A 24,262-nucleotide genomic window follows, 5' to 3' on the forward strand; every position below is an offset into this window, starting at 1 on the left:
AAGAATGGTAAGTGACCTGAAAGACAGAATGCTGGAATTCACTGCTGCAGAACAGAATAAAGAAAAAAGAATGAAAAGAAATGAAGAGAGCATAAGAGACCTCTGGGACAACATTAAATGTAACAACATTCGCATTATAGGGGTGCCAGAAGGAGAGGAGAGAGAGGAAGGACCAGAGAAAACATTTAAAGAGATTATAGTCGAAAAAGTCCCTAACACGGGGAAGGAAATAGCCACCCAAGTCCAGGAAGCACAGCGAGTCCCATACAGGATAAACCTAAGGAGAAACACACTGAGCCACATAATAATCAAATTGGCAAAAATTAAAGACAAAGAAAAATTATTGAAAGCAGCAAGGGAAAAATGACAACATACAAGGGAACTCCCATAAGGTTAACAGCTGATTTCTCAGCAGAAACTCCACAAGCCATAAGGGAGGGGTAGGAGATACTTAAAGTGATGAAAGGGAAGTACCTACAACCAAGATTACTCTACCCGGCAAGGATCTCATTCAGATTCGATGGAAAATCAAAAGATTTACAGACAAGCAAAAGCTAAGAGAATTCAGCACCACCAAACCAGCTCTACAACAAATACTAAAGGAACTTCTCTAAGTGGGAAACACAACAGAAGAAAAGGACCTACAAAAACAAACCCAAAACAATTAAGAAAATGGTCATAGGAACATAAATATCGACAATTACCTTAAACGTGAATGGATTAAATGCTCCAACCAAGACACAGGCTTGCTGAATGGATACAAAAACAAGAACCATATATACGCTGTCTACAAGAGACCCACTTCAGACCTAGGGACACATACAGACTGAAAGTGAGGGGATGGAAAAAGATATTCCATTGAAATGGAAATCAAAAGAAAGCTGGAGTAGCAATACTCCTATCAGATAAAATAGACTTTAAAATAAAGAACGTTAAAAGAGACAAGGAAGGACACTACATAATGATCAAGGGATCAATCCAAAAAGAAGATATAACAATTATAAATATATATGCACCCAACACAGGAGCACCTCAATACATAAGGCAAGTGCTAACAGCTATAAAAGAGGAAATCAACAGTAACACAAAAACAGTGGGGAACTTTAACACCTCACTTACACTGATGGACAGATCATCCAAAATGAAAAAAAAATAAGGAAACAGAAGCTTTAAATGACACAATAGACCAGATATATTTAATTGATATTTATAGGACATTCCATCGAAAAACAGCAGATTACACTTTCTTCTCAAGTGTGCATGGAACATTCTCCAGGATAGATCACATCTTGGGCCACAAATCAAGCCTCAGTAAATTTAAGAAAACTGAAATCATATCAAGCATCTTTTTCTGACCACAATGCTATGAGATTAGAAATGAGTTACAGGTTAAAAAACGTAAAAAACACAAACACATGGAGGCTAAACAATACGATACTAAATAACCAAGAGATCACTGAAGAAATCAAAGAGGAAATCAAAAAATACCTAGAGACAAATGACAATGAAAACACGACAATCCAAAACCTATAGGATGCAGCAAAAGCAGTTCTAAGAGGGAAGTTTATAGCTATACAAGTCTACCCCAAGAAACAAGAAAAATCTCAAATGAACAATCTAACCTTACACTTAAAGGAACTAGAGAAAGAAGAACAAACAAAACCCAAAGTTAGCAGAACGAAAGAAATCATAAAGATCAGAGCAGAAATAAATGAAATAGAAACAAAGAAAACAATAGCAAAGATCAATAACACTAAAAGCTGGTTGTTTGAGAAGATAAACAAAACTGATAAACCATTAGCCAGACTCATCAAGAAAAGAGGGAGAGGACTCAAATCAATAAAATTAGAAATGAAAAAGGAGAAGTTACAACAGACACCACAGAAATACAAAGCATCCTAAGAGACTACTAAAAGCAACTCTATGCCAAAAAAATGCACAACCTGGAAGAAATGGACAAATTCGTAGAAAGGTAGAGCCTTCCAAGACTGAACCAGGAAGAAACAGAAAATATGAACAGACCAATCACAAGTAATGAAATTGAAACTGTGATTAAAAATCTTCCAACAAACAAAAGTCCAGGGCCAGATGGCTTCACAGGTAAATTCTGTCAAACATTTAGAGAAGAGCTAACACCCATCCTTCTCAAACTCTTCCAAAAAATTGCAGAGGAAGGAACACTCCCAAACTCATTCTGTGAGGCCACCATCACCCTGATACCAAAACCAGACAAAGATATTCCCAAAAAAGAAAATTACAGACCAATATCACTGACTAATATAGATGCAAAAATCCTCAACAAAATACTAGCAAACAGAATCCAACAACACATTAAAAGGATCATACACCATGATCAAGTGGGATTTATCATAGGGATGCAAGGATTCTTCAATATACGCATCAATCAATGTGATACACCATATTAACAAATTGAAGGATGAAAACCATATGATCATCTCAATAGATGCAGAAAAAGCTTTTGACAAAATCCAACACCCGTTTATGATAAAAAACTCTCCAAAAAGTGGGCATAGAGGGAAACTACCTCAACATAATAAAGGCCATATACGACAAACCCACAGCAAACATCATCCTCAATGGTGAAAAACTGAAAGCATTTCCTCTAAGATCAGGAACAAGACAAGGATGTCCATTCTCACCACTATTAGTCAACATACTTTTGGAAGTCCTAGCCATGACAATCAGAGAAGAAAAAGAAATAAAAGGAATATAAATTGGAAAAGAAGAAGTAAAACTGCCACTGTTTGCTGATGACATGATACTATACATAGAGAATCCTAAAAATGCCACCAGAAGACTACTAGAGCTAATCAATGAATTTGGTAAAGTTGCAGGATACAAAATTAATGCACGGAAATCTCTTGCATTCCTATACACTAATGATGAAAAATCTGACAGAGAAATTAAGGAAACACTCCCATTTACCATTGCAACAAAAATAATAAAATACCTAGGAATAAACCTACCTAGGGAGACAAAAACCTGTATGCAGAAAACTGTAAGACAGTGATGAAAGAAATTAAAGATGATACCAACAGATGGAGAGATATACCATGTTTTTGGATTGGAAGGATCAATATTGTGAAAATGACTATACTACTCAAAGCAATCTACAGATTAAATGCAATCCCTATCAAATTACCAGTGGCATTTTTTACAGAACTAGAATAAAAAAATCTTAAAATTTGTATGGAGACGCAAAAGACCCCAAATAGCCAAAGCAGTCTTGAGGGAAAAAAATGGAGCTGGAGGAATCAGACTCCCTGACTTCAGACTATACTACAAATCTACAGTAATCAAGACAATATGGTACCGGCACAAAAACAGAAACACAGATCAATGGAACAAGATAGAAATCTCAGAGATAAACCCACACACCTATGGTCAACTAATCTATGACGAAGGAGGCAAGGATATACAGTGGAGAAAAGACAGTCTGTTCAATAAGTGGTGCTGGGAAAACTGGACAGCTACATGTAAAAAATGAAATTAGAACACTCCCTAACCCCATACTCAAAAATAAACTCAAAATGGATTAGAGAGCTAACTATAAGACCGGAGACTATAAAACTCTTAGAGGAAAACACAGGAAGAACACTCTTTGACATAAATCACAGCAAGATTTTTTTTGATCCACCTTCTAGAGTAAAGGAAATAAAAACAAAAATAAACAAATGGGACCTAATGAAACTTAAAAGCTTTTGCACAGCAAAGGAAACCTTAAACAAGACGAAAAGACAAATCTTAGAATGGGAGAAAATATTTGCAAACGAATCAACGGACAAAGGATTGATTAATCTCCAATATATACAAACAGTTCATGCAGCTCTATGTCAAGAAAAAACAACCCAATCAAAAAATAGGCAGAAGACCTAAATAGACACTTCTCCAAAAAAGACATACAGATGGCCAGGAGGCACATGAAAAGCTGCTCAACATCACTAATTATTAGAGAAATGCAAATCAAAACTACAATGAGGTATCACCTCACACCAGTTAGAATGGGCATCATCAGAAAATCTGCAAACAACAAATGCTGGAGAGGGTGTGGAGAAAAGGGAACCCTCTTGCACTGTTGATGGGAATGTAAATTGATACAGCCACTATGGAGAACAGTATGGAGGTTCCCTAAAAAACTAAAAATAGAATTACCATATGATCCAGCAATCCCACTACTGGGCATAGACCCAGAGAAAAGCACAATTCAAAAAGACACATGCACCCCAATGTTCATTGCAGCTATTTACAATAGCCAGGTCATGGAAGCAACCTAAATGCCCATCAACAGATGAATGGATAAAGAAGATGTGGCACATATATACAATGGAATATTGCTCAGCCATAAAAAGGAACGAAACTGGGTCATTTGTTGAGACGTGGATGGATCTAGAGAGTGTCATACAGAGTGAAGTAAGTCAGAAAGAGAAAAAGAAATATCGTATATTAACGCATATATGTGGAACCTAGAAAAATGGTACACATGGACCAGTTTTCAGGGCAGAAGTTGAGACACAGATGTAGAGAACAAACATATGGACACCAAGGGGGGAAAGCCGCGGGGTTGTGGGAATGGTGGTGTGATGAACTGGGCGATTGGGATTGACATGTATACACTGATGTGTATAAAACTGATGACTAATAAGAACCTGCTGTATAAAAAAATAAAATAAAATTTAAAAATTAAAAAAAAGAAAGAGAAAAATGGAGTGTACATGGGGAAAATATTTGAAATCAGGGATCACTGGCAAATAATGTAAAATATTAAAGATGGGTTTTGGAAAAATAAAAAAAAATAAAAGATGAAATGGACTTTTTTCCTCATTCACAATAGAGTTTAGTTACATAGAGATGTATATAAACGCATATGTATTAATGACATGTGAAATCCTAAACGAGAGTGAATAAATAAGGACTTGGCATGCTTCTTCTGAAGAGTGGCCAACTCCAAGTCTAGGAGCAGTTTCATTTGATAAATGAACATTAAAAGGCCTTTAAGGGGCAACAATAAGAACAGGGCAAGTTTACTCAATTCTCCCTTTAGCCTCAATCATTAGCTCCCCTGCGAGGCTGCTCCTGAGTCCCCAGCAGAGAGACGCTCCCTTTCTCTGCTGCACCCACAGTCCCCTCTGTTACAGCACCGATCACTCTGCCTGGGTGTCCTTAAGGCAGGGACCATGTGTGTCCTGGGTGCTAGCACAATGCCTAGCACACAGTAGGCACCCAATCAATGTTTATTGAGTTGAATTTAGTTTGTAAAGCATAATTAACAAGTGCAATAGGGCTGTCTCCAAATACTTTAAGGACCATTGGAGGAAGAAAGTAATGACTTTAATTGATCTTACGTTAGCAGAGACAACCCAAGTCCAATAAGTCAAAGTTACCAGAAACCATATTAAGGTTGTTTTTGGTTTTTTTTTTAATCTTTGAAAAAATTTTTTGGCCGCATCATGTGGCGTGTGGGATCTTAGTTCCCCGACCAGGGATCAAACTCCCTGCGGTGCAACTGCAAAGCCTTAACCAGTGGACCACCGGGGAAATCCCCATATTAAGGTTTAAAAATAAAAAAGAGCAAATTGACAACTGGCAAAGTCAGCAAGAAGGAGGCCCCCTGCCACCACAGAGGCTTTGACCCAGAGGGGAGGCAGGAAACGATCTAGACTTCTGCTCTCCAAAGTCTTCACAATGAGGTAAGTACCATCAAAATGTTACAAAGGGATGTCTGAGTCCAGAGGAAGAGTCTGGTTTTAGTTAAGCAGATTCAGAAAGGTTTCTGGAAGACACTGACTATAAATTGAACCTTGAGGAAAGCACAGGGCTTCAACAGGCAGAGAAAGGTGGCATGGTGGCAGACAATGACAGGTGGTCTGAAGGGGAGGGAGCACAGGATGTATGGCTGAAGATGAGACTGTGGCCGACATTAAGCTCCAGGCCAGGGACATGGGCTTTTACAGACCATATGGAAGCAAAGAATGTTTCTCATCAGACAAATGACATGGTAATAGGTGTATTTTAGAAGGGTGGTATGGTGCAAAGATGGAATTTAGTGGAAAGCAGGGAAATGAATATTTAAGGAATGTTTATCCCCGGCTAGATGTTTTTCCTATGTATGATTTCATCTTTACAGCAACATCTCAATTTTACAGATGAGAAAATAGAGGCTCAGAGGTTAGCAACTAAGTGGTGGGACAGAGTTCCACTAGGGGCTCTACAATAGTAATGGAGGCCCACGTGGTGCTCAGGGGTTGGAAACAAGTGAACGGGCCCCAAAGATTATTGCAAAGGGGATATTGGCAGATATTGATAATTGATGGAAAGGTGTGGGATGAAACTGGAGAAGTGAAAAATGATCCAGGGGTAACTGACAGATACACATGCTGAGGAAGTCAAGAAACGCAGCTCATTTCATTGGGGGAAGGGAAAGGACGGGAGTTGACTTCTCAGGTGTCCAGAGTAAGCCAGTGTTTGGTATGTATGCAGAAAACATAAAGCACATGTTATGTAGAGAAAGGACAAGCCTAGTTCAAGGCATGCTTGAGGTTCCAGAAGGGGGAGATGTCTAGTGAACAATGAAAAACATGAGGTTGGAGCTCAGAAAAGACTGTTCCATGCACAGGTTCCAGACTCATCTGTGCAGAGACAGTGATCACTGTGAAGGTAGGTGTTGTTGACAAGGGGGGGCATGTTTATAGGGAAAAAGAAGAGTACTGAAGACCATATCTACAGGTGGAGACAAGAGCAAAGAAAATAGAAGGGCACAGAGAAAAGCAAAAATCGTGAGTGTATTATCATGGAAGACAAGAGATGAGAGTTTCAGGAAAGATGGAGATGGGTAAATCTGAGTGAGCTCAGGAAGAGAGGGTTCAAGGACAGGTGAGCAGCCGGAAGTTAGCAGGTCTCCAAGCAGCTTCTGTGACGTGGTGGGAACAGAATCCAGACTTCAAGAGGCGAAGTGGGTTGGTAGCCGAGCCACAGAAGTAATAAGTAAGGATTATTCTTTTTGCTACACGAGTCGCAAGCTCTGTCTTTTGTCTCAGAGCATGTGGAACGATAAGGTCCTCATTTTCCCATTTCCATTTCCCATTTCCATTTGTCCACTACGATGACATGTCTGTGTGGGGTCATCTCTTACCCTATCAGGCCATGAAGCTGCTTGAGGATCATAAATATGTCAGCAAGTTCATTATCATTTGGGAGATACTGCTGCCTGGTAATTAAAAACCCAGCCTTCAGAGTTAAATAGATTTGAGTTGATCTGGGAACTATGTGACCTTGGGCAAGGTACTTAAACTTTCCAAGCAAGAGCTAGGAACTGCAAAGGAGGGAATAGCCAGTGATAAACCGAGCACCCACGAACGAGAATGTAGTAAGTGCTCATTCTGTGCCTGGCATGGTACTAAGCGTGTTACACATCTTGGCTTATTTAATTCCCGCGACAACCCTACAAGGCAGGTACTATTTTACAGCTGGTGAAACTGAGGTATATAAAGGCTACATTTGCCTAAGTTTGTAGAGCTTTGATTCAGACCTGACTCCAGGGTTGATCTTCACGCATCTAGACCTAATGTAGGAGGGGTGGCCCCTCTGTGTCTTCTCTGTCTTCCTCCTGTCCTGCCCCAAAGGGACATCTACCTGCCCCTTGCTGGTGGGGGCAGAGGCCGACCCCTCTGGCCTACGAATACTAACGGAAGCTGGTGGGTAAGCCTGCATCTGCCTTCTGGTTCAGTTCTCACGCCTCCTTCTTTATCCCAGGTGGCCTTGCCCAGTACCCTTTTCTCTTTCCTCCCACAGGTTCTAGGAACAGAGAAGAAAGGGGTCGGGGGTTAATCCGAAGGCCTTAGATTAAGGCTCCACCATTTGCTTAATTGCATGACTCTAAGCTTGTTTCATGGCTCTCTGGGTCTAGTTCATTATCGACAAAATCAGGGTGGTAATGGCGACCTTAAGGGCTGCTGGGAAGATGAAAGGAAATACCGTTTGAAGAGCATCTACCATTGACACAGCACTGATGCTCCAAAGTGAGCTCTTACCTTCCTGCCTGCCTCGTCCACCTGCCTTCTCAGGGGGTGTGAAGGTCAAATAAGACCTTACCCTCCCTTTGGAGCTCTGTGAACTAAAAACTGTCAGCTAAATCATAATTGACCCTTTTAAAATCCTTTTTGGGTGACCAGCACCTTCCTTCCCCAGGAATGGTAGACAGGTAGATTGAAGACATCCTCACCCTTCTGACTGCTGAAATGACACGGAATTCTTTTGTTTTTAATATTTTGCATTTTAAAGGTGGCAGTCATTAAAAGGAAAACGGCTCATTTATCACGCTAATTGGTCTAGGTGTCTGACTCTCCTCTAAGATTGTGGGCAACACCAAGGCAGGGACGAGTTTTATTTTATTTTATCCTCCGACCACCTAGTACTTGGCCGCTACTTAACTGGCTGTTTATTGAGTAAATTATAAGCATTGGGCAGATTCTAATGGTTCACTAACGTGGGGATGGGCTCTTGTCTCTCACAGCCACGTCTTGGACATCCTAGATGTTCTGATGGCTTCTATAGAAAGGGTGAGTGTAGTTTTCAAACCCCAAATCAAGGCACATGGAATGAGACATGATCTAATAAGAGGTTAAGTGTATTTGAAATCAGGAGACTTCTAGAATGTCAGGGAGAGAACAGCTCTACACAGGCACTCATTCTCCAATTATTTTATACCGGGAGGTAAAATGCAAGTGACTCCCCATCTGTCCCAAAAGCCCAAGTTCTGTTGGGATGAAGAGGCACGTCCACTAGAGCAGAATTCACGTACACCTCTGGGGCTGTCTTCATAAACCCTCTCCAGCGTAATGCTTTAAGGTCTCCCCAGAATCATTCCCCCACCAGCACCTCCTAGGCCTTCAAGACCATCACCACCAGACCCTGGACGGCGTACACAGCAATCGGTACAGGCTTGCTAAGCTCCTCTCCACCTCTGTCCACAGCGGGCATCGTCCAAAAGGTCCAGGGGCAGGGTGGGGGGCAGCCCCGGGCCCAGGGTGTGCTTGACTACACACTGTGGGGGCCGGCTGCCCACCCTCCCTCACCCCCTGCTCTCTGATCTGGGCCGCCTCTCCAAATCAGCTCTCTGGTCCCCAGGGGGAGCTGGGGCCCCGCGCCCGTGCGCATACCCCAGCTCGCCTGCTGGTGATGTCCTCTGAGTCTATCCAGGGGGCCCTTGTGTCTGGTCTGGGCCATTTTCCTTGGTGTTGGGTACTCTGGCTTCAGTCCCTGGACACACAGGACATCCCAGCCATCCAAGCAGTGAGGGTGACAGGAGCCTCTTAAGAGCAGAACCCCCTGTTCCCCTTCCCTGGGCGTGCCTATTTCTGATGCCACTTTTCCCCTTCCTCAGACTCCTCTCTGCACCCAGAGCAGGAGAGAGGCAATTCCTCCTCACTTCCACCAGCTCCTCCCTCTTAAGTTTTTCCCAGGAGCAGCTTTTTTTTTTTTTTTTTTTTTTTTTGCGGTACGTGGGCCTCTCACTGTTGTGGCCCCTCCCATTGCGGAGCACAGCCTCCGGACGCGCAGGCTCAGCGGCCATGGCTCACGGGCCCAGCCGCTCCACGGCATGTGGGATCCTCCCGGACTGGGGCACGAACCCATGTACCCTGCATCGGCAGGCGGACTCTCAACCACTGCGCCACCAGGGAAGCCCCCAGGAGCAGGTTTTAAGCCCCATCGGAGGGGTCTCTGCATTTACTTCAGGAATGAGCGTTTTTCTTTGATGTATGACTTGTTTCAAGAGGCCAAGAACTTGCCAAACAAGTTCCTTTCCTCTGAAGCTTGCTCACCTCTGTAAGGACATCCTAGAAGAGCCACAGGGAGGGAGGATTTTGAAGGTGCTTTAGAAATTACCTAAGTTTCCATGGCAATTAAGCACTGTGGAGTCACCACCACCGTCTGGGTCTTTCTGTTTCCAGTGAAAAGGCTGTTGGAGAAATCTGTTTTCTCAACAACCACTCCAAGAATGGAGATGAGCTTCTGGCTACCCTGCCCCCTCTCCCTTCTCCTGGCTGCCCTTCCCCATCCCATTCTTGCCGATAGTCTACTGTCCGGAGGCCCCAACTTAGGGCAGCGATGTTAGTATTTCTAGGAAAGACAGGAGGAGACCTCAGGTTGTCAGCGTCCCAGCCCGAGTCTCGACTATGTCTGAGCACATCTGTACTTGTGGAGACAGGCCAGCCAGGAATGCACCAAGGCTGTGGAGAAATCACTCATCCTGAGTGGACACCAAATCATCCACCCACACCCAGCCTAGACGCAGATCCATAACCATACCTGACCATCTATAGTAACCTAACTCTGCTATTCCCTCCTTTACACCTTTACACTTCTGGGTCTGCCCTGCCCACGCAAGTGGTTTGATTGCATTACAGGAACTTCCTGCAAGATCCATCAACTCGCCCATTTAGAGCATCAGTAGACAGTGTGAGCTCTAGGACTTCTTCAATCCTGCTGTTTCCATCGATCTTGGATAATATCAGTATTCTCACCCAGTCTTAATCAAAGACCTGCATAGAAACAAAGGGCTTAAACCAAGGTTCCAATTCTCAATAAATCCCACCCTTAACCTTCCCCCCGCCTCAGACCCCACCAGTTTTGGAAGCTGCTGCTCTCCCTGATGGCAGTAAGCAATGAACTCAGTCTAGTCTTATTAGCGGGTTGTGTTGGCAATGTTTGCGGAGCCAGCTTTTGACCTGAGGCATGCGGGAACACACGTTCTGTGTGATTATTCAGTCATCAAAGACGAGGGGTGATTTTAAACACAGTAGACTCAGCCTGAGTTAGAGAGAAGGAGAGCTGCATACAGAATAGGGAGAAGACCTGGGTTCTCAAGCTCTCCGCGAGCCCCGTAGCAAAAGGCTGTGGTGCCCTGGGATCGGGGAGTCTGGGTGTGGAACGATTCCGGGGGCAGAGGCGGCTTCGTGGGCATGCCACCTGAGCAGCTGTGTGCTTACTCTAAGGCTCTGCTGCTGTCCCCCTGAAATCCTTAATAATGTTTGAATTAGGAGTCCAAGTTTTCATTTTACACTGGGCCCCACCAATTATGTTGCTGGTCTTGACTGGAGGGGAAGGATGCTACCGGGTGTGTGGCAATGCAACACCTTCAGGGGGCGCGTGGCAGTCCCCCTACCCTGACCCGGCCACCTCAGGCATAGGTACCATGCCCTCTGTCACTGGAACTGGGCATGGCAGGTTGAAGAAGCCCCAGCTATAGGTACCCCTGAAGGGAGCCAGACGGCTGATAAAAGCCACACAATATCAAAGGATCACCCAGGGGAGAACCCCAGAGCAATGTGGAAACAGAGAGAGGGCAGGGCAGAATCAGTCGAACCCAGCCCATGGCCTCCAAGGCCCTACACAATCTACCCAGCTTCGGGCATACCGCCATCTCACTCCGCTCCTGTCACAAGCCTCCAATTGTGCAACTTCTTCAGACCCAACAAGCTCATTCCCATCCCCGGTCCCCTGCGCTTGCTGTTCTTTTTGCAGGGACTCATCTTGCCCAAGTCCTCCCACAGCTCAACACCTCCCTTCATTCAAACCTCTGTTCACCGTTACCACCTCTGAGAGGACTCCGTGCCCACCCACTGGCCCCTCATCTACAATAAGGCCCCCCAGAACTCCCTATCTTCCTCCTAGCTTAATTTTTCTCCATAGTTCTCATCCCCTGACATCAGATCACGTATTTATGATACCTGCTTCTTGTCTGTTTCTCCAGCTAGAATGTAAGCTTCATGAGGACCTGATTCTATTCCCTACTATAGCCCAAGTGCTTAAACAGTGTCTGGAACCTCATAGGCTATCAATATTGAATGAATGGATGAATGAATGAATGAATGAATGGGTAGGGTGGTGATTAGCCAGAGAAACAATATCTGTTCGAGCAATTCCGTCTTCATCACCCCGTAGCGTGTGTGTCTGCGTGGTGTTGGTGGTCGTGGTATGGGGCTGCTTAAAGTGTCCCTGAGGGTGGTTGTTTAAAAAAAGAAGCATCTCAGTAGTAAAAATAATAACATCGAGGCATTGTTCTAATCCTTTTACATGAGTGAACTATAATTTTCACTACTAGGCCTCAAGTGGGTACTATTATTAGTCCTGTGTTACAGGTGAGAAAATTGAAGCAACACATGAAAGGCAGTTAAGTAACATTCCCAGTGTCACAGGGCTAGTCCCAGACTCCTCTGGTCCTCGACTGGTTCTCCACGATAAAACCGTAACTCTCCCTTCTAGCTGGATGATTCTACTTCCTGAAGAAGGACTTTAACCCCCGGTCAGGTAGCAGGGAATGGAAGGTGGCTCAGGGCAAGTGTGGGCAGGGACATCCGAGACGAGAGTTGGTTCTTCCCAAACCACCGACCACCCTCCCCCCACCTTCCATTTCTTTCCAGAGTCTGCTCTGTCATAGCCTCCGCCCTGGAGAATATGTAAGCAGTGTGGCTTTGCTGAGTGTTTGGTGGACAGGTTATAAGTCATTCTGGCATGGCCTTCACTGACCAGATTAGGGTTTACAGGGCCAGGGCTGCTTACTTTTTTCCTCCAAAGTGCAAACCTATAACAGAGGCAGGTCCCACTGGGTGGCAAGGGTGAAACTGCTTTGAGGTCTATTTCGGCTCTTAAGACAGAAATGAAGCCCCACCCCTGCTGTCCGGATTGCTGGAGTGATCGGTCCTGGTCACTGGTTCTACATTAGGCAAGCATGGATGTTATTTCCTATTCCTCCTGACAGTGTGTCTCCTCCCCCAAAGGTCTTTGTTTTGAACGTAATTATCAAATGCTAATACATATTCAAACATGCACCTTCCAAAGGGCAAGACATACCCCAGGGCAGGAAGTAGTCTGTGAATTTCCGCTTAGGATTTTGAAAGAAAGACTGTGAGACAAAAAAGTCCATAAGAGTTGTGATGTTCTAGTGAAATCCCACATGAAACTATAAAAGCCGTTTAGTGGGGTAGGTAGATGGGCTTTATGCCCTCGTTTGGTCATGATAGATTATGGACTCTCTTCTGCCTATTGGAATGGATTTCGCTTGGGGTACATGTGTAATACTCGCTACCACTTTACTACCATTTACGTATAATAGTAATAGCCATGATTTACTGAGGGTTTCTTATAAGCTTCCATCATGTTAAGTCATTGGCTTACTGATTCTATCTTCCCTCCCTAGAATAGTATCTAACTTATGTGGTTGCCCACATGACTCTTACCCACGAGTCAAGAATTTCGAGGCACAGTCCCTACTGGACTTACAGAAATGCAGCCCTAGTCACTGAGCACTGCTGGAGCTCAGAAGGACGGTAAGGAGAAGCTGATGGATGTTGCCCTACTTTACAGCATCCCTAAAATCACTACTGCCTGAAAGAAACAGTCACCCAGTCAAGACACCCATGCCTTGGCCTTTTCATTTTAGGTTTGTAAGTTTTCATAATTGCTGGGCCTTTATCAAGGTCTTTGTCTACCAGAAGAGAGGTATCTGGGGGTTCAGCACACAGCTGAACTGCTCTCTGGTGAGCCTGGCAGAGGGGGAGCCATTTGGCATCACTGGTTTGCAAATGACTGCAATCACTCCAAGTGGATAGCTTGAGCTTCTCTGGGGCACTTTCTTTGCTCTCCTGACTGACTGGGAAGGTAGAAAATGTTACACTGATCACAGGTGGGAGGAAAAGGACCTTACCACCTGTGCCCTCGATTCTGGCCGCTGTCTCCTCCATATGCCCCTTCGTGCTTTGAGAAGGGAGGAACAGAAAGGGAATAGAGCAAGATTCTGGGACTGGCACCTGCTTAGAAGCACAGAATCAGAGCTATGCTAGTGCGGGAAGACGTGTGTGGCACAGGGGGTCAGGGGGATCTCCATCACGGGGAGCTGAAAGCAGAGGCAGCAGGATGGGCTGCGAGGATCCAGGCTGGTGTCACGGGCTGGGCTCTGGCTCCAGTTCTGCCACTCACTAGACTGGATGACCTCGGACAACTGACACAACTACTCTTATCTGGAAACACAAGAAGGTTGAACTGGATGGTCTCTAAGGCCCCTGCCATTTCTAACATTCTAGGAGTCCAAATTAAAGACAGAAAGTGCTTCATGAGGTCGTGTATAATTCATACCCTACATCCAAAAGGAATTTGGGACAGACCCCAGGACTATTCAAATAAAGATAAAAAGAGAACAAGGAGCCCCATGGAAGAAGAGCTCAGACCAAGAACAGAAGACAGGCTAATTTCTTGAAGGACTGCTGCTCTATCAAGAAAAAACAAAACACTTCCTCTGTTGTACATAATTCCCTTTTCTGATACATGCATTCAACAGATATTTGAGGCTGCAGACACTGTTCCAGACACGGCGGGTGCCTTGGAGAATAAGGCAAAGTTCTGGAGCTCATGGAGCTGATATCTATGTTGGTGGTGGGAGGCAATGAAAAAATACAAAACGTTAGAAACACTGCAGACACCTAGTGTCCAGATCTCGGTTTCTAATACCATTCTCCAATAAAAGGAACCAGGTTCCTAGAAGAAGTGGCCGGTTCTAAGAGTAGGGCAGGAAATACACGAGATGAGCCTGGAACACCCTGTAGTGCCCCAAACTAAGGAAGTACTCACAAAAAAGCAAAAGCAAAACCCCACATTGATAAGAGTACACCAAAGGGGCACAGGGGCCAACCAAAAGAGCTCCCAGTGGCCAAAGCCAGAACTGGACAACAAATATACTATTGAATTATGACCCGAAGTATCAAATAAACATTCACGAGTCCACACTGACATAAATAAATGATTGAATCAATTAATAAACAGGGAAGAAGAGACAAATCTCCTGTGCAGAAGAATTCCGAATAATTTATGTAGCTGCTCTACCCTAAAGGAGGAGAAACGTAACCCCCGACTCCTTTGGTGTGGGCTGTGCCTAGTGACTTCCTTCCAAAGAGGACAGTGTGGAAACAGGGGCAAAAAGAGTAACTTTACAGTAGAGAAACCTGACACATACTCCTTCAGCCAGGGGATGAAGGGTAATGTCCACAGTCATAGGTCATGGTGATAATACGTATCCTTGAAATGACGTGATGAAAATGGCCCCTTACCTGTGTGATCTTCCTCTCCAAACCCATAACCCAGCCTAATCCCGAGAAGAACATCAGACAAGTTCCAACAGGGGAGCATCCTACAGTATGGATGGCCAGTACTCTTCAAGTATTCAACTGTCAAGGTCATTAAGAACAAGGAAAGTCTGAGAAAGTGTCACAGAAAGAGGACACCGAGGAAACATGACAACTAAACGTAGCGGGGGATCCTGGATGGTCCAGGAACAGAAAAAGGATATCAGGTAAAACTAAGATGCTAAATAACTACGGACACTAATTAATAACAATGTGCCAGTATTTCTTCATGAATTGCAATAAATGTACTGTACTAACGTAAGATGTTAATAATAGGGAAAACCGTGTGCAAGGGCAAAGGGCAATATGGGGATCCTCTGTACTATCTGCTCAGTTTTTCTGTAAACCTAAAACTGTTCCAAAAAAGAAAGTCGATTTAAAAAAAAAGAATCTGGAGGTCAGAGACGGAAGAAGTCAGAGACCCTCTTCTCCTGCTGGCTTTGCGTAAGCAAGCTTCCCTGAGTCCTACAGCTGCAGGGGACGAATTCTGCCAACGGCATCATGATCTTGGAAGAGGATCCTGGCCTCAGACGAGACCCCAGTGCTGGATGATACCTGGACTGCAGTTTTGTGAGACCCTGAGCAGAGAACCCAGTTAAGCCTGCCTGGAATTCTGATTCATGGAAACTGTGAGGTAACAAATGTTTGTTTTAAGCTGCTTAAAAAAAAAAAAAAAAAAAAAGCAACCAAAACACAACAACAATAAACATGTCATAAAGTGGTGGGTGTGCTGCAGAAAATTAAATTAATTAAAATGTAGAGAGCAACTGGGTAGCTTTGTTAAATTGGGTGGGCGAGGAAGCCCTCTCCGAGGGGGTGACTTTTCAGTTGGAATATGAATGCTATGTGGAGCCCGTCACGAGGTATTGGCAGGGAAAGCACTGTGGGCAAAGCTATCAGGCCACTCCACGGCCTTGAAGTAAAACTGTATGTGTACTGGGAGAGAGGCAGCCTGTGTGGCTGGAGTGACATGAGCATAGGGGAAGGAATAGGAAAGGAGGTGGGGGAGGTAGAATGAGCCAGATTACATAGGGTTTCCACCGTGGACTGAATGTTTGCATGCTCCCAAATTCATATGTTGAAATGCTAACCCCCGAGACGCTGGTATTAAATGGAGGGGCCTTTGGGAGGCGATTAGGTCATGAGGGTGGTGCCCTCGTGAATGGCATTAGTGACCTTATAAAAGAGGCCCCAGGGCTTCCCTGGTGATGCAGTGGTTAGGAACCTGCCTGCCAATGCAGGGGACACGGGTTCAAGCCCTGGTCCAGGAGGATCCCACATGCCGTGGAGCAACTAAACCTGTGAGCCACAACTACTGAGCCTGCATGCCACAACTACTGAAGCCCATGTGCTCTAAGGCCCACGTGCCACAACTACTGAGCCCGCGTGCTGCAACTACTAAAGCCCGCGTGCCTAGAGCCTGTGCTCCACAACAAGAGAAACCACCGCAATGAGAAGCCCGCGCACCGCAACAGAGTAGCCCCCACTCGCCGCAACTAAAGAAAGCCTGCACACACAACAAAGACCCAACACAGCCAAAAATAAATAACTTTAAAATAAATAAAAGAGGCCCCAGAGAGTTCCCTTGGCCCTGCCACCGTATGAGAACACACAAGAAGGTACCATCTATGACATCTATGACCCAGAAGGCAGGTTCTCACCAGACACCGAATCTGCCAGTGCCTTGATCTTGGACTTTCCAGACTCCAGGACAGCAAGAAATAAATTTCTGTTCTTTATAAGCTGCCCAGTGTCTGGTATTTTGTTATAGCAGCCCAAGCTAACTAAGATACCTTCTAAAGAAGGGTAAGGAGCTTGGATTTTAAGTTCAAGTGTAAGCTTTTTGAGCATTGGTAGATAAGTGAATATCTGATTTATAGTTTCAAAAACATTATGCCAACTGCCCTGTGAAGGGCTGACTGCCCAGTGCCAGAGTCTAGATAGGAGGCTCCAGCATTAGCCTAGATGAAAGCTCACGGCAGAGATGATGGCATCCTCCCAAGAGTGGGAGGACGAGGACATGTGAGGGGGTGCTGAGGGGCGGGGCACGGGTGTTGGATGTTCACACCCATCTTGTGGATCTGTGCCCATGAGGTGGGTCTAGGTTCGCCCGGCGAGTGAATTACAAGTAATCGTAGGAGTCACATGCTTCCTGCCACGCGGCCCCGCCCCCCCCCCGTGTCATCCTGTCCCTGTGCTTCTGAATCTCACTGATGACGAATCCAGACACTTGTTTCTAGCAGTTGCACCCAAACGCTGTTGTGCCAGTCTGGACTAGATTCTCCCCTGGAGGCCACGCCAAAGGGGAAACTGGATCCCACTCACCACCCGCAGCCTCCTGGCCCCACAGAGCTGCCATACTTAACTAAGTGCCTCCTCTGGGCTGAGCGTTAATTAAACACTTTGCTGCTAGTCATCTCACGAGGCGTGGGGTGCCCTCTCTTTAACCCCGGAAATAGTTAAACCGAGAAGAGAAGCACCCAGTGTGGGCCACCTCCTTTCGTGTGGGAACAGAGAAGAGGTTGTGAAGAGAACTCTTCTGTTTGTATTTCGGCCTCGGCCGGTTCATCTGAAGTCAACTGCAATTCCATCTTCAGACTCCTGACTTTAAATTTACCTTTTCCACTCTTGCCAACCCCTCCTTTTCCAGCTGCTCACCACACCCACACCTGACCAGCACTGCGACACCACCTTTCTCACTTGCTGCCCAGTCTAACCCCTTGGGCCCTAGTCTGTGCTCAGTTACGGGTGCCTGAAATGCCAGTCTGGGTGAAAGCTAAGGCCGCAGGGCCTTTTGGTCACAAATATCTACAGTTTGAGTGACGGCTCTGCCGTGCTCAGGAGGCTCCTGTCACAGGTAGCTGACTCTCCAAGCCCTTCAAAGGTCAGCCCTAGAGGGGCTGCCCTGGAGGGCAGGCACCGGTCGGGCTCTGGGAGGGGTTGATGCTGACATGTCTCTCTTTGACACACAGGGTTCTAAAGGACAAGACTTCATTTGGGGGTTTGGCACCCAACCTCTCAGCAGCTCTCAGTGCTGAGCGGGGATGGGGGGAGCACAGCTTCTACACTGAGTCCGCTTCCTCCCAGGCTCCAACGAAACCACACTCATGGGGCCAGCAGGCTGCAGTTGCCCTGCGCATTGGGACCCCCTGAAGCTGTGTCAGGCCTCCTTGGAAAGGGCACTAATTTGAAAAGCTAGAGGGTGCCTTCGCCCGCCTAGAGCTTTATCTTCCCCAAAAGACCAGGGTTCAAGGGGTCAGCTCTTAGCGGCTTTGTCCTTCTTCCTCTCCTACTGGGGCCTCTCTGACGGTACCCATGAGGTGTGTGGATACCACTTTCCTCCCCAGCCTCTTTGGGGAGAGGACAGTTCTACCTCTGGACACAAGCCCCGTGGTGGATGAGATGGCTCCACTCCAACCAGGACAATGCTCCCGTCAGGAAGAAACAGCTGTTAGGACAGCAGCTTCCCCAGAGTTCTTCTGGACGCTAACATTTTATTATGAACTATGGTTTTTCCATTAAAAAAAAAGAAAGGGAGTGCATGTGCTGGGGAAGTGGGTTTCGCTGGGACCCTCGGTGATCAGGGCTCGGATAGGCCTCCACAGTAATAATCGAAGCCCTGTGACAGCACTTCCCTGTCTGATGCTGCCTAAGGCAGTCATAAAATGGGGCGGCTGGGGGGCATCGGGGAAAGGAAGAAAACAAATCACGAGAGGTCTTGCCCAACGGATGCACCCCCGGAACATAACATTTCAGAGCTGGAGGGAAATTTAAAGGTCATCTATTCCCCCAACTCTCACCCCTTATTGAGCGTCATCCCCAGAAGTTCGGCTTGGATTGGTCTGGGGTGAGGCCCTAGCATCAGTACTTTTAAAAGTTCTGCAGGTGATTCGACTGTGTGGTGATTAAGAACCAGTAACCAGGCAGAAGGGAAGCAACACCCTCACTCATTCCCTGTGGGCAGGGGCCTCAGGTCCCCAGTCCAGCCCAAGGGCCTTCCCGGCATCCCCAGAGCCGTAGGGCTCCTGGGCGGTACCTTAGCAAATGGGGGACAGGGCTTCCAGGCACCCTCCTGCCCCTCACTGTCTGCCCCACACCCTCTTCTGGGAGAGTTCCTACCCAGGGTCTCAGGTGAGTGGGAAGTGTCTCAGGGACCACCCCCGCCCCCTGCCTTCAAGTCACAGTGATGTGTGGCCCGGCCTGGAAGGATCAGTGGGCCCATCACTCTTTCTCTGGAAGCTGTCAGAGTTGGAAGGCTTACTTAGCACCTGGGCAGGATGTGAGCCAAGTGCCGGCCCGGAGAGGGGAACGTGCAGGGGATGACGATCGCCTCGGAAGAGGCAGAGATGAAAGAGTATCGGCTCCCAGGGCTCCTGGATTTCTGCTCTGGCTGAGGCCTGTTTGCTCAGCTTTTCTCGGATCCCTGGGAGCCCTCTCTAGAGCCTTAGAAAAGCCCCGTTTTACTGGAGCCCATCTTTGTACAACCACAAGAGTCTTAGAGAGAACATTCACTACAAACAGAGCCACTCCACTTTTATCTTTTCACTTTTTGGGGTCCACGGAAGATTCTGACTGGAAGGTGGAAACAAAAGACTCCATGCTGCTAACACCAAGTATGGAAATCCCGGGCCAAGTGTGACCCTAGCTGCAGTGAGGAGGACACCCGGGTGCAGAAAAGGTGGTGCGGCTGGTTTTGGGGGCCCCCGTCTCAGCGGGAGACTGGAAGGAGGGGTGAAGGAGCCACCGTGCCCCTCCTTCCCCAGCCTCTGCCCTAAGTGCCGCTGTGGGACCCACAGGAAGGCAGTGCTGGGCAGGGGCAGCTGACCCTGATGGCAGAGGATCTGGGAGGCACAGGGTGTCTGTGCTTTGGGGGAACAAGGATAAGCGGTCAGGCACGAGGTGGAATCCTGCAACTCTCCTCCTCCTCTCCCAACCCACAGCTCACTCACTGAACCCCAGATCTCTCCGTCCGCCTAGAAGGATAGCCGCCTCCTTTCTCCAGCCAGACCCACCCCTCCACCGCCTGCCCCTGCTGAGGCCCTGAGTCGGGCCATTCACGTGGTATCTACCATCTACCTGACGGTGGTTTCCACGCATGGGACTCACTGTCCTTTTTCCCCACACATATTTCTAACTCCCTCTGTCCAAGCCCAATTCCCCCTCTTCCTAACTCCGTGCAAGTCATCCACCCACTTCTCCCCGAGGAGTGTACTGTGATGGGCATACCGACGGTTAGCTTTGGCTTCAGACTGAGACTCAAACCAGGAGACCAAAAAGCACATTTCAGCTCTTCAGGGAGAAAAGAGGCACGTGTGGATAGTGGATTAACCTTTACTTCCCGTGGACTGGAACCTATTCCCTCATAGCTACACAGTTCTGCTATATACAGCCCTTTATAAGGGTGCGAGCGGTTCTATGTAATAGAACAGTAATAGAGGGTAAGGGAGACATGTAACGAAGGTCTAGCCCCGTCTTACCACCTTTAGAGCCTCGTTTGGAAATGGAGCGGCATTAAGACCCATAAATCAAGGGTAAAGGTACGCTTTTGAAGGGGAAGCTGCCCAGATAGCACCTGCCGCCCACCCCAAAGTATAGTATGTATAGTATGTGCATAAAACGCCCGAGTATTACGTGGGTTCTCACTTGCCCCAGATCTGACACCTCGTTCAACGCCATCGCCACAGTCTTTCCCACACCAGGTGGGCAGACGCCCAAGTGCAAGGACCAGCAGTGGAGAGTGGCTAAGAGGAACTCAAAACATGTTCGCTGAATGAGGGAATCAAAGGGCCCCGCCGAGCCTGGGCCTTCATCCACGCGCCCACCAGCCATTCTCTCAGAATCCCAGTAACCAGGACCCCCCCCACTATCCCGCAGCCCCCAATTCTTACCTCCCATGAGGAAGAGAAGCCCTGCCACATACTGCATAAGGCCTCGGTCCCAGCAGCAGCCCAGCACGCCGATGATCCAGCCAAAGAGGATGATGGCCACCGCCATGCCCATGAAGCCAGCCGTCATCCTACGCAGGTCTGCGGGGAAGCAGGCAGACAACAGTTAGCATCAGAGCCCGGAACTCAGGGTCCAGTGCACCCCGGCCCCGGGCGAGGGGGCAGGGAGGCCACCTGCCCTTTACAGACAGGTTGGTACAACCAAGCTTCCTCTGCAGAGGACAGAGCCCCCAGTGGTGACTGTCTCCTCGCGTGCAAACACACGCTGGGGCCGCGTGGTCCATACGCACAGGGAGAGATCCTCATCGTAGCTGTCATTTCTTTTACATCTCCTTTGCGCCAGGCACAGCACCGTTCTTCCCAAGGCTTCTCTCTCAACCTTCTAAGATATGTACTGTCTTTATCCCTATCTGAAAGATGGAGCAAGTTGCTGAAAGCCATACAGTGAGTGGTAGGACAGGGCGACAAGCCCAGATCTGTGCGGCTCCCCAGTCATAATCCAGCATTAGTCACCTCTCCGGGCAGGGAGAACCAGACAAATGGACCGTTAGAGCTGGGCTGGGTCGGGTCCTGGCAGTCTGGCTGCACCTGCCAAGGACTCCCTCCCTTCCCTCCAGGGTTTGCTGGTCTCCCAGGAGGTCAGGAGTGAGCATGAAGCTGCCGGTGGCAACGCTTTCCTCCTTCTCCAGCCCGGCCCCCAGGGGCTCAGCTCTCCTTGCACGTGAGGCCGCAGGGTGGGCACCATGCTTCCTGCTCTCGGACTGCACCCCCGAGGAGGCCTCCTCAGGTCAACCCGGTTTTCCAGATCAGGCCCTTCTCCGCTCCGCGCCCCACTGACCCGCCAGACAAAGCCTGGCGTAGGCACAGAGGGGAGGAGGGCCGTCTGGAAAGGTGGTATTTTTAGCAGAAGGGAGAGGGCAGAGCTGCTGCCATGTCAGCCTCATTCAGCAACTGGCTCGGCTTGGCTTCCTCCCAGTTCCAGCCCCGCCCTCCGGTGCCTCTTCCCCACCCCCCCACCTGTCTCCCCTGGAACCCGGCCTTCTTACCGCCCTCCTGGGTAACACACCACAACAGGGCTCCCAACAGGAGCCGTTTGTCTGGGCCTCTGCCCTAAGGGGTGGGAGGTGGGGATTTCAGAGCAGCCTGGAGATCCCCTGGGCATTCCCTTCTCTTCGAGGAAGGGAGGGAGGAATGTGTGTGTGTGTGTGTGTGTGTGAGTGACGCTGAGGACCCGACAGCAAACTACATCAATCCCCCCCACCCCGCCCAACCCCCGCATCCAAGCAAGCACTGACGGTCTCTTCTCATCCCCGGGAAACGAACACCCAGGTTTCCGTGGGGATCACCTCACAGGCATCACGTCCCCTCTCTGCCTCTCTCTCACTCCAGTGCAGAGCAAACAGGATCCCTGGCACAGTTTGGCTTGAGGCCTCCTGCCCTCCCTGCCGCCGCCCTCACGCTGGAGACGGATGTGGTCCACGTGCCTTGTCCTGACACTGAAGATCAGACACTGGCAGCCGCCTCCCCGCCCTCCAGGGAGGAAGCTGGTTGGGGGGTGGGGGTGGGTGGGAAGGAGAACAGCAGCAGAGCCTCCCCAAGGAGGTGGGGGGACCTGACAGGGCCCTGTCACAGAGGCAGAAATCCACAGAGAGCCCGTTCCTGCTTTACTGAGTTCTCCTTAGTCCTCCCCACCCATGCCGACCCGGAGTGCCCGCCGCAGCCAGGTAGCAGTCACATCCGTTACTCTTTGCTCTGGGGGCTCCCTCCACTCTCCACTGTAGTCAAGGGCAAGCAGGTGATGGGAATGGGAAAAGAGAGGTCAGGGTATTTTCAGTCTAAAGGAGATTTATATCCCCTTAAACAGGTCAGGAAATTTTTCTTCTATACCCCTGTGAAACCAATGGTTCCCTTTTCTGTAACTGGAGGGTTTCCAGGAAAAATCTCGGCCCCTCTGCCAGCACTAGAGAGGACAAACCTGCTGAAGCCCCAGAGCCCCTTCCTGCTGCACTTGGCCGGTACCGGCCCCTGGGCTGTGCAGACCCATGGGAGCAAAGGTACTGCCTGGGGGACTGAATGGAGACGGGGTCCTGTAAGGTGTGTGCACTTGGGCCAGGGATGGAAAAGCGGGCTGGGCAGGAAAAGAGAAATGCAAATCATTAAAAGAGGGAAGCGTATTGCTGTTGGTGGACGAAAGCAAAGTTCTTTACTTAGAAGAAAACAGAGCAAAAGGCAGGAAGGGAAATGGAGAGAATAATTCCTCTTCCAAAAGTCCTGAGACAGATAATAGTCATCTGTGTCCCAGGTCAGGGAGGGCTGTGCCTCCAACACAGACTAGGTACACTCTACTGTCTCCCAAAGGCTTGGTCAACAAAAGCTGAGGCTCACGTTAAGTTGCTGATCTGGAAAGAAGGATGAAAACCAGGGGTCAGGTCTGAGTATTTTCACTGACCTGGGAGGATATTCCCCATCACCCTATGAGCCTGATTTTGCTAGAGCCACGCAAGTACGGCTGGTTATTTTGCCCTCAGACCCACGTGGTAACTCAGGGCAGCTGTAGCAACAACTTATAAGGTAGGTAGGACAAGAAATATTCCTATTTTGCAGGATTTAAAGAAGTTAAATAATTTATTAACAGTCTCAAACCCGTGAACTAAAGAAAGGAGTGAGCTGGGTTATTGAGTTGTGTGGGAAAGTAAAGTTAAAATGTAATTAATGTATCTAGTATTTCTTCCTCCCAAATTAAGCCAGGATTATAGTTACAAGATTTTTTTTTTTTTTAAAGACAGAAATTCACACAGAAGGGGAAACTAGGAAAGGAGACAGCGGCAACAGAAGATTGGAAACCGTAAAGCTGAGAGACAGTATAACTGCCTCAGCAGAACTGAAGAGCTAAGGTGAGAGCCAGCAGGGGGGAAGCTGAAAACCATCCTGCCAAATCCCCAAAAGGCTCAGGAACTGGCACCAGGAAGTTAAGCAGAGGGGAGGGAGATAAAACAAGGATTTGGTACAAGTTGTTTGAGCTGGAACTAGAACCCTAGCTCCCCTCACCCACTCTACACCTCTGGGGCTACCCCCTTTTCCCCCACCCCCCAGGGTGGAGTGGGCATACTTAGGACTGGGGGT

At 47.7% G+C, this 24,262-nt stretch overlaps 1 protein-coding gene across 2 annotated transcripts in view; it reads right to left on the reverse strand.

The window, feature by feature from the left end:
• Positions 1–24,262, reverse strand: part of TMEM178B (transmembrane protein 178B) — a 373,555-nt gene that overhangs the window by 14,325 nt on the left and 334,968 nt on the right. For both annotated transcript variants that reach the window (XM_032643737.1, XM_032643738.1), the window contains one exon: positions 21,083–21,220. In XM_032643737.1, the coding sequence (XP_032499628.1) occupies positions 21,083–21,220 (138 nt within the window). The remainder of the gene's footprint in view (positions 1–21,082; positions 21,221–24,262) is intronic.

The sequence above is a fragment of the Phocoena sinus genome, chromosome 9 (assembly GCF_008692025.1).
Source record: "Phocoena sinus isolate mPhoSin1 chromosome 9, mPhoSin1.pri, whole genome shotgun sequence".
Classification (NCBI taxonomy): Eukaryota; Metazoa; Chordata; class Mammalia; order Artiodactyla; family Phocoenidae; genus Phocoena; species Phocoena sinus.